The sequence below is a fragment of the Sander lucioperca genome, chromosome 15 (genome assembly GCF_008315115.2).
Source record: "Sander lucioperca isolate FBNREF2018 chromosome 15, SLUC_FBN_1.2, whole genome shotgun sequence".
NCBI classification, from domain to species: Eukaryota; Metazoa; Chordata; class Actinopteri; order Perciformes; family Percidae; genus Sander; species Sander lucioperca.
In genome coordinates this window covers 18,135,721-18,148,750 of record NC_050187.1, presented here as the reverse complement: position 1 = coordinate 18,148,750, position 13,030 = coordinate 18,135,721, and the positions used below count along the sequence as shown (strand labels likewise).

The window sequence follows — 13,030 nt, the reverse complement described above, 5'->3', positions numbered from 1 at the left end:
ATCCACTGGGATGCTGTAAAATATTATTTTATTAAATTCACGAACAAACAAGTGGCTCATCTTGTAATGTGCTGTAGCCTTCTCTTTCTACTAAAGTACAATCATAGTTCCTATAGACTATGGGAAATATGATTGTACTGTAGTCTATAGAACAGATCAGGGAAGAGATGAAAATAACACAAAGACTGATAAGTATACTGCAAACTGTATTGAAAAACTCAGACTCACTGCAGGTCCTACAGTCTACCATAATTTCTATCTTCATAATTATGAAAAGAAATATCTTACCCCAAAGAGTAGTATAGAAAAGTTAATTTAAAGCTAAGAGCCTAGAAAGCTCCGTTCTCAGAGGAGCATTAAGTAAACAGCATGTTAAAGTAAGTTTGCGGGGATAATTAAAAACATAAATACTCGAGGTTTCCATGTGATGGGTGGCTGCTGTCCAAAATGAAAAAAGGAAGCGCCCCTTTTAGGTGAAGTAACTCCTGGACATACTGGGATGTTACTACATAGCGCCATCTAGTGCTGAAGTCTCTCCACACACACAGGCAATCAAACACAAACACACACACACACACACACACACACACACACACACACACACACACACACACACACACACACACACACACACACACACACACACACACACAGGTTTGTGGCACTATCTTTGTGGGGACCCGCCATTGACATAATGCATTCCCTAGCCCCTTACCCTAACCTTAACCATCACAACTAAATGCCTAACCTTAACCTTTACCCTAATCCTAACCATAACCTAATTGTATCCCTAATCCTAAAACCAAGTCTTAACCCTCAAACAGCCCTTTAAACTTGTGGGGTCCAGCATTTTGGCCCCACAAAGCTGTCGGGACCCCACAAGTATACTGGACTCCCGGTTTTTGGACCCCACGAATATAGTTAAATAAGAACACACACACACACACACACACACACACACACACACACACACACATACCGTCAGAAGCTTTGTAGATGGACTTGTATCCAAGTTTCCTATTGCCTGTGTGTCCATAGAGGAGGTTCCAGGTGATGACTCTTTTTTACTCCACACCTCATCCTTTGTGATGCTGCTGTAAAATTATAAACATGCACACTAAACACACCAAAAGTAAAAAAAAAAAAAAAAATCATAATCATAATATGATGGAGTCCTGGAATAAAGCTAAAGCACGGACCAAGCTGAGTTCACAAATCATTAAGATGTTTTAATTCTAGTAAAAAAACTAAGATTCATACAAAAGTCACCTTAACACAAAATAATAAAATTACAAAAGCTGTTTAGGACACGCCACTGCTGAAATACACAGTTATGACTCTTTTATAAATAACAATAAAATACCTGCTACAGTAATGAAAGGTAAGCCTCAGGAACATAAACAACATTTAATTTGAAATTAAAATGTCAGCATGCTCTTTGATGGTGAAACTTGGAATAATAATTGGAATAAAATGACATGTAAACTAATGGGTATTGTGATATGGGGGAAGTATTCTTTTATCTTGGGTGATACACAATATTAGCTGCTGTAAAAGATTTTCATATAAAGAGTTTAGTGCTTAACAGTCAGGCTGTATGCTTTGGGGAACACAGGCTTACAGCAGCTTATAATCAGCTACAGGAAATCGCAGTCTTGTGCCGAAACATGCCAATTTCACACATAATTTATGCTGAAATAATTAACTGAACATGGAATTTATAGATCTTAGAAGTTGTGTGTTTTTTTAAAATGGAAGATCTAGCACCCATCCAATGTGTAGTGAGAATTTAGAGAGCGATATGCAACGAAGCAACACCAGGGGGCAAATGAGAAAAAGCACCAGCCACACTGATCCAGAGACATGAGATCCAGACATACATGAAGTTCAAGCTGCTCAGAAGAGAGGTATAAAATGGAGAAAATTATTAATTAATATAGTATTTTTTATAACACCATTAAAACCTCAAAGCATGTTAAAGACGTGAATAACAATAAAAAATACCAACAGAGAAAATGTGATAGGATCTAGTTCTGCTGAATGTCTGAGATCACATAAAAGGTTTAAGAGGAGGTCCGTTTTGTTTCCATGACAGAGAGAAACTGTAAAGATGAGATCTTCCTGAGAATTGGTGTTTATTCCACATCAGCTCCAGACTGGTGCCTGCAGTGACGCTGCATTACGTCAATAGTTTGGCCCTTTGCTGTAAGGATCCCGCCTCATCATGCTACCGTAGCACATGGATGGATCACACACCCCAGGCTCACCACGGATGCCAGGATTACCACTTTTACCCTCTGCTCCGTTAAGACCAGGGGATCCAGGCTTACCTGGATGACCTGGCTTACTGTACCCCTGGGGACCCATTGGACCTGTGGAGATAAGCCATGATCGGTCCAAAGGAAAGGTACACAGTGGATGAAATATTTTTATATTATCCCAGCAAATTAGCTTCCATTCCAAATTAGCCACATTTTTTACCTGGAGGCCCTGGTGGCCCTTGATCTCCAATGGTGGTTCGACCAGGGCTTCCCTTCTCACCCTTGAAACCTGGTTCTCCTGCAAACACAAGTGTACCTGTTGGAGCCTTCTGCAAAACAGCTTTAATAACATACTGTAGACTGTAGGTTTTACCTTTCATCCCATCAATACCAGGGTGCCCTGGCCGACCAGGGTGGCCTGGCTGTCCCCTGGAGCCACTAAGTCCAGGAAGACCCCTGAGTCCCTGGAGCCCAGTTGGACCTGGAGGACCAGGAGATCCAGGCTGGCTTTGACAACTGGTACAGCTACTCTGCTGGTTACTCAGTAACAATAAAGGCAGCTCAGCTAGGATAATTGACAATGAAAATGTGTCAGACATGGTGTAAACATACAGAAACACATCATCCGTCTATATTGATACTCACACTGAAGAATCTCTCTGCAGATTTGCCGAATGTGATTGTCCGACATTTGACTTGCCTGGAATAAAAAGGGATGGATGATATAGATCTGTGCAATCTATTATGTTAGTCAATATCAGACACAGTATAACATCATAATAACCATTATAAACAGTAAAGTTAGCACAATGTGTAGCGCACATACAGATCTTCCTTCAGGTCCAGGTAGTCCAGGTGGACCGCTGTCCCCCTGCAGCCCTCGGGGGCCAGGTGGGCCTGACTGACCCGGCTGTCCGGGCCGTCCCATTTGACCTTCTTGACCTCTCTGCCCCGAATCCCCTGCTGTCCCTTTCTGGCAAAAATACCACCCCAGGGTTAGCAATACACACAACAATTCAGGTTGGATAGAGGTACAGTCATTGAAGCATTCAGCTTAACATACCTCTCCTTTTAGTCCCATTGGACCAGTGGAGCCCTGTCAGTGAAAGTCAGGATAAGTCATTTAAAACTAGAAAGCACTCAGAGAGCACATATCTCCTCACAATCCTCAAAGTGTGTTATACTGTAATAACAGAAAATCTGCTTCTATTGGCATTAAAATGCTCAGGAGACAGGCCAGATCACTTTGTGGATATTTGGAGAACGCCTAAATATGATGGTTTAATACAGTATAAATGAAAATGTGAAGCAAGTCAGACTCACGATAACTTAGTGGGTGTCAAGCTGTCGTAGCACCACCTATAGGCTAAATAGCATCACATTCTGCAGTATCATTTTGATATGTATCATCTAAAATTTGGAGTTTGCCTGCATGCCTTCAGAAATTGATGTCAATTAGGCCATGCCTTCATTTTAACAAGGAAGGATCAGCCTTACAGGGTCATACAAATATGTTATGTATACCAAACATGGTTTGGATAAGGAGTGGTCAAAAATTAATTAAATAAACTTACTGTACACAAACGTGGTAGTGTATGGCCTATATGGATAGATGAAATATGTATTGCACAAACTTCTTATTACTCCTAATTCCATAAAAAAAAAATAATGTTGCTGAACCTCACAGTTCAGGAGTTTTAAAGATTTAAAATGCTTAACAAATGGCCACATGGTGGCGCTATCCACATTTAAAACTCAGTTACAGTTTCTGAGCTTTCTTGCTATGTAAAAGAGAAACAGACATGGACCATTCTTGAGGGAAGTAATAAAAAAGTGTTTGTTAAGTTTTATATTAATTTGCACATTATATATATATATATATATATATATATATATATATATATATATATATATATATATATATATATATATATATATAATTCAATAATACAAAAACATACAGTAAAATATCTTAGTGATTTTATTGTGCATTTTTTGCACTACTTGTGTCCATTTGTCAAACGTCACACAAAGCTGATCAAAGAAACTCACGTGTTCCCCTGTCCGACCCTGCTCTCCTTTTTCACCCCTCATTCCCTGGTGAGAAAATCATTAGATTAACGTCACGAAAGCATCTGAAATTATTGTTCCAAGCAGACGTCAACACTGTATGTGCAACACATGGTACTGTAGATAGTACTGCATGTTAAAACATCCATTCAAAACACGATGATTGATGCATATTTGTAGTGTAGTGGGTGATAATTTGTTTTAAATGCAACACTATGATTACACTTCCTTGTTTCATTTCCAGCGTTGATTTTGTTGTCATGACATGAAATTGATCCAGTTTAGCGTAATGGAGAAAACCATGCTGGAAGTCAGTACAACAGCAAATATCCAGACACATTTTCCAAACCCATAATCGATATGTGATGAATGGGGCTTTATTTCCACTGGATTCTTGAAATATATGTATATGTGAAATTAATTAAAGACAATATATTCCTCAACTAATAGAAGTACACTACTTACAGTGTAGACTGCCTACAGTGTTGAAAACAACCTTACACAATTGTTGGATAAGTCCCACACTGAGTTTGATATAACAGATCAATGGTAGTGATTTCTTTTGGACCAGTCTTAATCTGACTGATTAGCTACACTCACGTTTATTCAAAGCTCTCAATTTGAGTTATTATTTTAGCATAGCATTACAGAGGTAAACACGATCATAGTACGATCTGCTTGACTAATGTAATTTTGTCTTGTATCTTACCGTCTCTCCTCTTTCACCTGGATTTCCTCTTTGTCCCTGATGAAAAAAGAAAGACATGGATTATAACTTTATGGTACATTTAGTAATAGTAAATTCCAAATGATTTACAGAAAAAAATATATTGCCAGAATACATTCTTATACTTTTTTTTTTTACTACTTTTACAGTGAAGACTCACATCTGGCTTATTTTTGTACAAATGTCCAAAAGAGAAAAACAAAAAAAAACTGATTGTGATGTAAGTCTGTTGAGGATATGTGATCTGATATATCTGGGAAACAAATGTTTATAACTAAAAATCAATACATTTCATGTTTGACCAAGGGGGGTGCACGGTCACGAAAGGCTTGTATCATGTGGACGCGCCAACAGTTTTGTTGTCATTACTTAGAATTCCTCATGGGTGCGGCAGAAACTACGCACCAAAGCTTTAACCCTGACCTATAAACAACTACAAATTATGAATTGTCATTGTCGTAAATCATATATCTGAAGAGATTGCAACTCGATGAAATGGGGAGGAATGACAGTGTTACAACACTGGCAGAAAAATATGTAGTAGCAATACCTTGCTGCCCTTCAGGCCTGGCATGCCCTGGTGCCCCGGCTGACCTGGTCTTCCTGCTTCTCCTGCACTCCCCTTTAATAGTGTTCAATTTAACACCAATCATAAAAAAGAACACCTTTATTTATTAACTGTAGGATGTAAAACCTTTTTTATTGTGGATAAACACAGGAATATTCACTCCCAGCTTTATTGCTTCACTGAATTATTACAGCATTTTCAATCAGACATAAAGCCACCTGGTTCCTATTATATTATTTAAAAGGGAACATACCACAGGCCCTCGTGTTCCTTGTATACCTGGACTTCCATTTTCACCCTTATTCCCCTTGATTAAGAAATAAAACATGTCTTATATTACAGAAAACATACAATGAAAAAACATCCAAACCACATCATATCAATGACTGGACTGCAGTTGGTATTTTCACTTCCTTATCATAATCATAATCATAATTCATTTTCATTGATGCATGCAATAGTTATAGCTTACTTTCAACAAGGTTTCATTTTTCAGCTTGACGTTTAATTATGTATAATTGTGTGCTTTCTTTTCCAGTTGAACAAGCCTCGGCAATTGCAGTCTGAAGCTCAGCCATAAAATCAAAGTATTGCCTGCCCATAAACTAGCTTTTCACTTGCCATTTACCAATACACATTGGCTTGTTTAAGGCAGATCAGCTAATGAAAAGTGATTAGGAGACAGAGCGTCCAGACCAGACAAGCCCACACTGCTTACATTTCCACTTAAATTCCACTGACTAAAGCAGAAGGGCCAGATCATCGCTTAATTTAGCACTGCCGGTGTGGCCAAGAGATCATTACTTGTGCAAGTGTAGTAAAAAAAAAACAGTGACCAAACAAAACATGCAATGCTGCTGACCCAAGTAGCTTTCTATGCATTTCAATGAACTTGTTGGTTAGAAAGCTTCAATGATTTAACCTTATCCAAACTATGTGCACTGCAATGCATGATGTATAGGCTTGATAATATAGGTCTTGTTATTGTAATGTATGTTTAACTGTTCTTTATTGGGCTTGAACTCAATTTAAATCACGACATGGCCTGGCCTGCAGCTTGTCGGCTGCTAATGCCAGCTTGCGTGGTCGATCTGCAGTATTGACTTTTCTGGGTCACAGGTTGAGCCAGTGCGCTCACAGCCACAGGGATGCAGAGGGGGATAAACTCACACTTTTTTTAGTGCACAGTTTATCCATTTTAAATACTTTATTAAATCTTTTTGATTACTGTCGGTAAGATAAAAGTCAGTGATTATTTCTGCTAGCTTCATTGTAGCTTTGCATGACAATACAGCTGTTCGCAGAAGCTCAAAGGGGATTTTTTACCAGACATACATGATTACCTTGTTTCCAATTGGTCCTTTTAAACCAGGTGCACCGGGTAAACCCATCTCACCCTGCAGGAGAGTGAAGAAAGTGTTTTTGGTAATTCTTCAGCTTCAATATGAACACTTTGGTGTGCACTGCACCTACACACATATAGTACAACAGCTGTCAACTTACAGATGGTCCAGTGGGTCCTGTGAAGCCCCTGGACCCAGGCAAACCAGCTTCCCCCTGAAATGAAAATGTCAGTCAGTCATGTCAGTCAAACATTATCACAAAGAATGATGCAAAAGCATTGATCTGTTTATTTTGCACATACAAATACATTAGGAACAGGAGCTCACCTTTTGTCCATTCAGGCCTGCAATTCCTGGCAATCCAGGCATACCCTGGGCGCAAGGAAACATATTATACTGTATATACTACCCAGTTACAGTTGGCTAGTTGTACACAGGAAAAAACATGGTTTGGGGCTTTTTGAAAGAATATCTCATTTAATTTTCTTCTTTAAGCTGCCTTGCTCTATGCAGTAGCACAGCACTGTCTGAGGTTTTAATACAAAGTGTACACTCTTTAGATGAATCCTAAGTGCTACAATTGAACTGTGCAAATGTTTTATTTGCTGATGAATGCAATAATAGAAAAAGTAGTTGCTATTTAAATTGCACGTAGGAAAAAGAAGGAACGCTGATCCAACTTTATAAGTAAATGGATAAATAAATTGAAAGTGTATGTGGTTCAACACATGCAGCAAAACTACCCTGGAATGCCTCTTTAGTTTTTTGTTTTGAAGGTTATTTTCTTCTGAGATAAATGCTTGCAGATGCTTAGTGGTTGCCTCAGACTGAAGTTTGAGTAACATATGTTCTTAGTGTATAGATTTGACAGGCAGGCAGAGAGACAGAAATATAAATAGAGCCACCCAGGCACTAACACTCTACCTATAGGTGGAGAAATCCCCGTCTTGGGGCCGACACTGAAGCACTAATTTCATCTTGTTTTAACTTGAGCAAGTACAGCACAAATCCTGTCTTCTTGGATACATCGCTAACACTATTGTTCTGGTGGGGGGAAAATGGCCTACAGCCTTGTGGAGCAACTGACTCATCTTTTGTAGACCAATCACAAACTCTTGGACAACACTTATAATCATGATCAGTGGGGTGGCTTCCCAGTTGAAACACTTTCTTCCTAAAACAGATTTGCCAAAGCACCACAGAATTCCTTCACTCAGTAACTTTCACTGCCTTAGATTATAGCCTGAGCCCACTTGTTACATAAAGGGGTTATCCTGGGATGAACTACAGGGGAAATACCCCTAATTTAATGGTTGTCAGGGGTACTCTGTCTACTGTTGACACTATATTAACACACTGCAGTCTTACTACAGTAAAACATGTTATGCATGCAAATCTGTGTGATCCATAAAATCAGGTCTTGTACAGTATTTGCCTATTTTAATCTTCCGTTACTCACAGTATAATTTCATGTCAGCTACAATTTGTAAACTGTAATGTTAAGTACCACACACACATAAATCTCCCCTCTTCTTTCCTTCCAATCTTAACACAATATGACTGTAAATTTCATTCATGCACAATTTGCATCAAATCCTCAATTTGTAGAAGTCCGAGTAGAGATGCAAGAGCTCAAACAACCTACAAAATACCAAATATGCATAATGAGTAATGTCTTTGTTTACAACTCACAGGATGGCCTTCTCTTCCATCAACACCAGGAATACCACCCTCTCCAGCTTCTCCCTTAATACAATGGATAAACACAAACATTACATTGACACATCATCATACACATTGCCTTATAATTTGACATGTAATGTTGGATTTATTAAATAGGTATCTATCTTAACTTTGATGTGTACAAAAGTTGTCAAATGGGGTTGAGGAAGAGAGAAGGGAGACACCTATGACTACATTTCCATGGTTGCCAAACGTCAACAACACAACTCTTGGGAACAGCAAAGTCTTTTAAGAATGTGCACACTTATCCAACCTCATGCCTCTATTATTCTAATCCCTGAATGAGCTTTGTGACATACTGTTCTGACCTGTCAAAACAAACTGACCTTTTGACCAGGTCTTCCTGGAAATCCAACCTTTCCATCTCTCCCAGGTACGCCCTGAAACCACAGAAAAGGATTTGTACACACGATAATGGCACATGAGCTCTGGATTTGATTCTGAATTGTTTTATACATACAGGGTCTCCTGGATAACCCGGTTGCCCAGGAGGTCCCACACTTCCTTTTTCTCCCTGAAAACATCATGCCATCCAGTTAAGATTGTTATATTTCCTGTGTTATTTTCAGTAGCCATGAGGACTGTCTGCATCCTTACCACTTGACCAGCTTTTCCGGGTAACCCTGCAATTCCTGTGGATCCTATTGAGCCCTGAGGAAAGTTAAAAGACTTGAAATGATCATTAGCCGTGACATATTCAAAAATAAACCTTCCATAGCCTAAGCTGGCCTGGTTTATCTAAACTTTCAGACGGTGACAAATCTGCCACTGGTTTAACAGGATCATCCATGTTTGTAATAGAGGGAAAACACTTTAACAGCTCTTCATCAGTCAGATCAGGAGGCACAAGTTATACAGTGTGGGACAACAGCTCTTCATAGACCCATTCTACATGGTCACAAATATGAAGTCAGTGTTTGACATTAGTCAGCAGGGATCTTGTTTTTCTGGGATAGACAATGAATTTAGCAACTATTTGGCCTGGCATTTTTAAAATTGCACTGGCTGACCTAAAACTTGACGTTAGTTATGTATCTGTTGAATGGTGCCAAAAATTGGAATGATGCGTCACTGCATTTTCATATTTTCTGAATAAAAACAAAAAACAGCATTTGGGGGAAAAGGCGGGACATTACATTATTTGTTTTCTCAGATTTTGCATTCCATCATTCAATAATATGCTAATCAACTCACAGGGGAACAAATTACTGTACAGCGTAAAAACCAAAAGACGTAGTTATCACTGGCGGGATCAGGGAACATTTTTATTGTTGCTTCATTTGCACAAATATTTTGTATATAAAAAGTGTTGACAGTTTCTTTCAGTTTGAGCTGAATTAAATTTTTCAGTTAACAGGTCCCAGGAACATGTGTTCATGTTCCATTGGTATCAAAAAATATCAAAAATCACTCCAGCTGTGGCCATAACTACAGTTCTGTCAAAGCAAAACAAGCTATGACAAATGTATTTATGGAGTGCTGCAGCCGGGGCAGTAAAGGTACAATCATGGAAGCCAACTGGTAGTGTGTGTGCTTTATTTGTCTTTATGTGGCAGTACATTTGGCTGTTTAGTTGGATTGTGTTGGCAGTACCACTTTGTGTGACAACATGGAGCATAAAACATGAGCAGCTGCTAGCATAGGTAGTGTAAACAGTGACTGGTTTGCATCTCAGGTGTACAGGAAAGATGCGATAAGTAGCTTTCGCTCCCTCCCCAAGCAGAGCTGTGGGTTTCCTATTAGGAACACAGATGTATGTCCAAAGGAATGTGTTAATGAACGACAGAGATCATTAGCACAGACTGGATGGCCACATAATTAGCAATAAAATGTTCCTTCAAAGGTGATGAATGACTGTGGTCATGAACAAGACTGTGAATACACAAACACAGCCACTTTTTGGCAAAATGGCTAACAATCCTTCCTCCTCTTGTGTCCTTGAATTATATACTTCTGACTTAATTTAGCAGACATCTTAGGTTTCCGTTTTCTAGATCCTATGCCAGGAAAATGAGACTACACCCTTGGGTGGTCTTACAATATGGGAACAATTTGGAAAGGTATATGTAAATGCATTTTATATCCAAAAGAAATCTTATAGCCTACTTAACAAGATGAGGATTCCCTCTAACTTGGTTAGACTTGGTTGTTCTGTGTTGCATGGAGAGTCTTTAGCTTTCCTGTTGTGGATAACTACGGTGGCCGACAGGGGCAAACGCCCTGCAACTTAAGAAAACACACGCAAATAGACAAAACACAAGCAAATTAAGAAAACAACTTCATTAATTTGACAACACATGCGCAGCATTCAGCAAACGCGCTGCAAATACCACAACACAACCAAATACATAAACGCACTGCAAATATGAAACGATGCAAAAAGAAAAGCACGCAAACCCCGAAAAAAGAAGCGATGCAAAAAGAAAAACAACTTCATTAATTTGACAACACATGCGCAGCATTCAGCAAACGCACTCAATATGCAAATGCACACAACACAACCAAATACATAAACGCACTGCAAATGCACACAACACAACCAAATACATAAACGAACTGCAAATACACACAACACAACCAAATACATAAACGCGCTGCAAATACACACAACACAACCAAATACATAAACGCGCTGCAAATACACACAACACAACCAAATAGATAAACGCGCTGCAAATATGAAATGATGCAAAAAGAAAAGCACACAAACCCAGAAAACAAATGCAACAAAAAAACGCTGCATCCAGATTACACAACGGAAGTTCTCCAGGCCTCTAGAGGGAGCAGCTAGTGGAGCAGCTGGATTTTCGACCTCACGGGGAGAGAGGGGGAGAGAGAGAGAGAGAGAGAGAGAGAGAGAGAGAGAGAGAGAGAGAGAGAGAGAGAGAGAGAGAGAGAGAGAGAGAGAGAGAGAGAGAGAGAGAGAGAGACTGCATAGACTGTAAATATTAAATCTATGTTTGAGATATGTTTTCTCTGGTTTGGTGGGTGTGTCTCGGCTCAGGTCACAGGTGATACTCACTCAGCAGAGACGTCTGTAAACTCGTGGTGATAAAACATTTAAAACTGCATCAGCGTTTAACGCTGACGTTTGTTTAAGCCACATGAGAGGGTTTAATTTCGAGGTCCGAAATTACTGAAGTGTAGGCCTCCTCAAGTGTAATATTGTGATTATACAACCACGGTTACCAACAAAATAAGTGATCAATCTGTATTCATATTGTGGAGCAATTCGCTCTTGAAATACAAAAACAGACAGGGTTTATAGTCCCTCCCTGTTAGTAAACCAGCCAATTTACCATGGGATTTATCAAACTGAATAAATCCTGCCTGCACATATAAACACAAAACTGCTTTGCTAACTCCAACGTGTTGTAAGTAAGACATCTGCTGAAAAAGTTATTGTATTCATTAGTATGATTGCCGTACTGTTTAGTTCACAAACATCCAAAACACCAAAGTACAAACACATAGTGGACCAGACGCGAGCTTTTATTTTGAAAAGCCGAAGCTCGAGGACGGCACCAGCCGGGAGGGCATGAGACGGGAGCATAGACTGTATATTAATAATATATTATGTTATTAATAATAATAATAATAATATGAATTTAATATTGGTTAATAACGGTCGAAAATCCAGCTGTTCCACTAGCTGCTCCCTCTAGAGGTCTGGAGAACTTCCGTTGTGTAATCTGGATGCAGCGTTTTTTTGTTGCATTTGTTTTCGGGGTTGTGTGCTTTTCTTTTTGCATCGTTTCATATTTGCAGCGCGTTTATGTATTTGGTTGTGTTGTGATATTTGCAGTGCGTTTATGTATTTGGTTGTGTTGTGATATTTGCAGTGCGTTCGCTGAATGCTGCGCATGTGTTGTCAAATTAATGAAGTTGTTTTTCTTTTTGCATCGCTTCTTTTTTCGGGGTTTGCGTGCTTTTCTTTTTGCATCGTTTTTTATTTGCAGTGCGTTTATGTATTTGGTTGTGTTGTGGTATTTGCAGCGCGTTTGCTGAATGCTGCGCATGTGTTGTCAAATTAATGAAGTTGTTTTCTTAATTTGCTTGTGTTTTGTCTATTTGCGTGTGTTTTCTTAAGTTGCAGGGCGTTTGCCCCTGTCGGCCACCGTAGATAACACCTCTTGACCCAGACATTAAGGGTATTTAGTAGACCAAAACTTTTGGAGCGTTTCTACTTGGCCCTGACGGAAATTCGTATGTGCCATAGGCATCTAAACTTTTTGTATATTGTTTTATACATATATATAGTGTTAGAAAATATTTACCTTCTTATCTACAGTACTGTACTTTTTTTTCCTATTTGTAG

At 39.1% G+C, this 13,030-nt stretch overlaps 1 protein-coding gene across 4 annotated transcripts in view; it reads right to left on the bottom strand.

Annotated features, from left to right (window-relative positions):
- Positions 1-1,206: 1,206 nt before the first annotated feature.
- The window catches only part of col21a1 (collagen, type XXI, alpha 1), a 29,907-nt gene continuing 18,083 nt past the window's right edge, over positions 1,207-13,030 (bottom strand). For 3 of the 4 annotated variants that reach the window (XM_031303482.2, XM_031303487.2, XM_031303493.2), the window contains 17 exons: positions 9,310-9,363; positions 9,173-9,226; positions 9,039-9,092; positions 8,662-8,715; positions 7,297-7,341; positions 7,130-7,183; positions 6,970-7,023; positions 5,880-5,933; positions 5,609-5,680; positions 5,041-5,076; positions 4,314-4,358; positions 3,325-3,357; positions 3,088-3,234; positions 2,907-2,961; positions 2,635-2,826; positions 2,482-2,559; positions 1,207-2,372 (listed from right to left, as the gene is read on the bottom strand). In XM_031303482.2, the coding sequence (XP_031159342.1) occupies positions 2,185-2,372; positions 2,482-2,559; positions 2,635-2,826; positions 2,907-2,961; positions 3,088-3,234; positions 3,325-3,357; positions 4,314-4,358; positions 5,041-5,076; positions 5,609-5,680; positions 5,880-5,933; positions 6,970-7,023; positions 7,130-7,183; positions 7,297-7,341; positions 8,662-8,715; positions 9,039-9,092; positions 9,173-9,226; positions 9,310-9,363 (1,269 nt within the window). In that variant the 3' untranslated portion in view covers positions 1,207-2,184. Of the gene's footprint in view, positions 2,373-2,479; positions 2,560-2,634; positions 2,827-2,906; positions 2,962-3,087; positions 3,235-3,324; positions 3,358-4,313; positions 4,359-5,040; positions 5,077-5,608; positions 5,681-5,879; positions 5,934-6,969; positions 7,024-7,129; positions 7,184-7,296; positions 7,342-8,661; positions 8,716-9,038; positions 9,093-9,172; positions 9,227-9,309; positions 9,364-13,030 lie in introns of those variants that run through there. The other variant, XR_004895269.1, reaches the window with a different exon arrangement.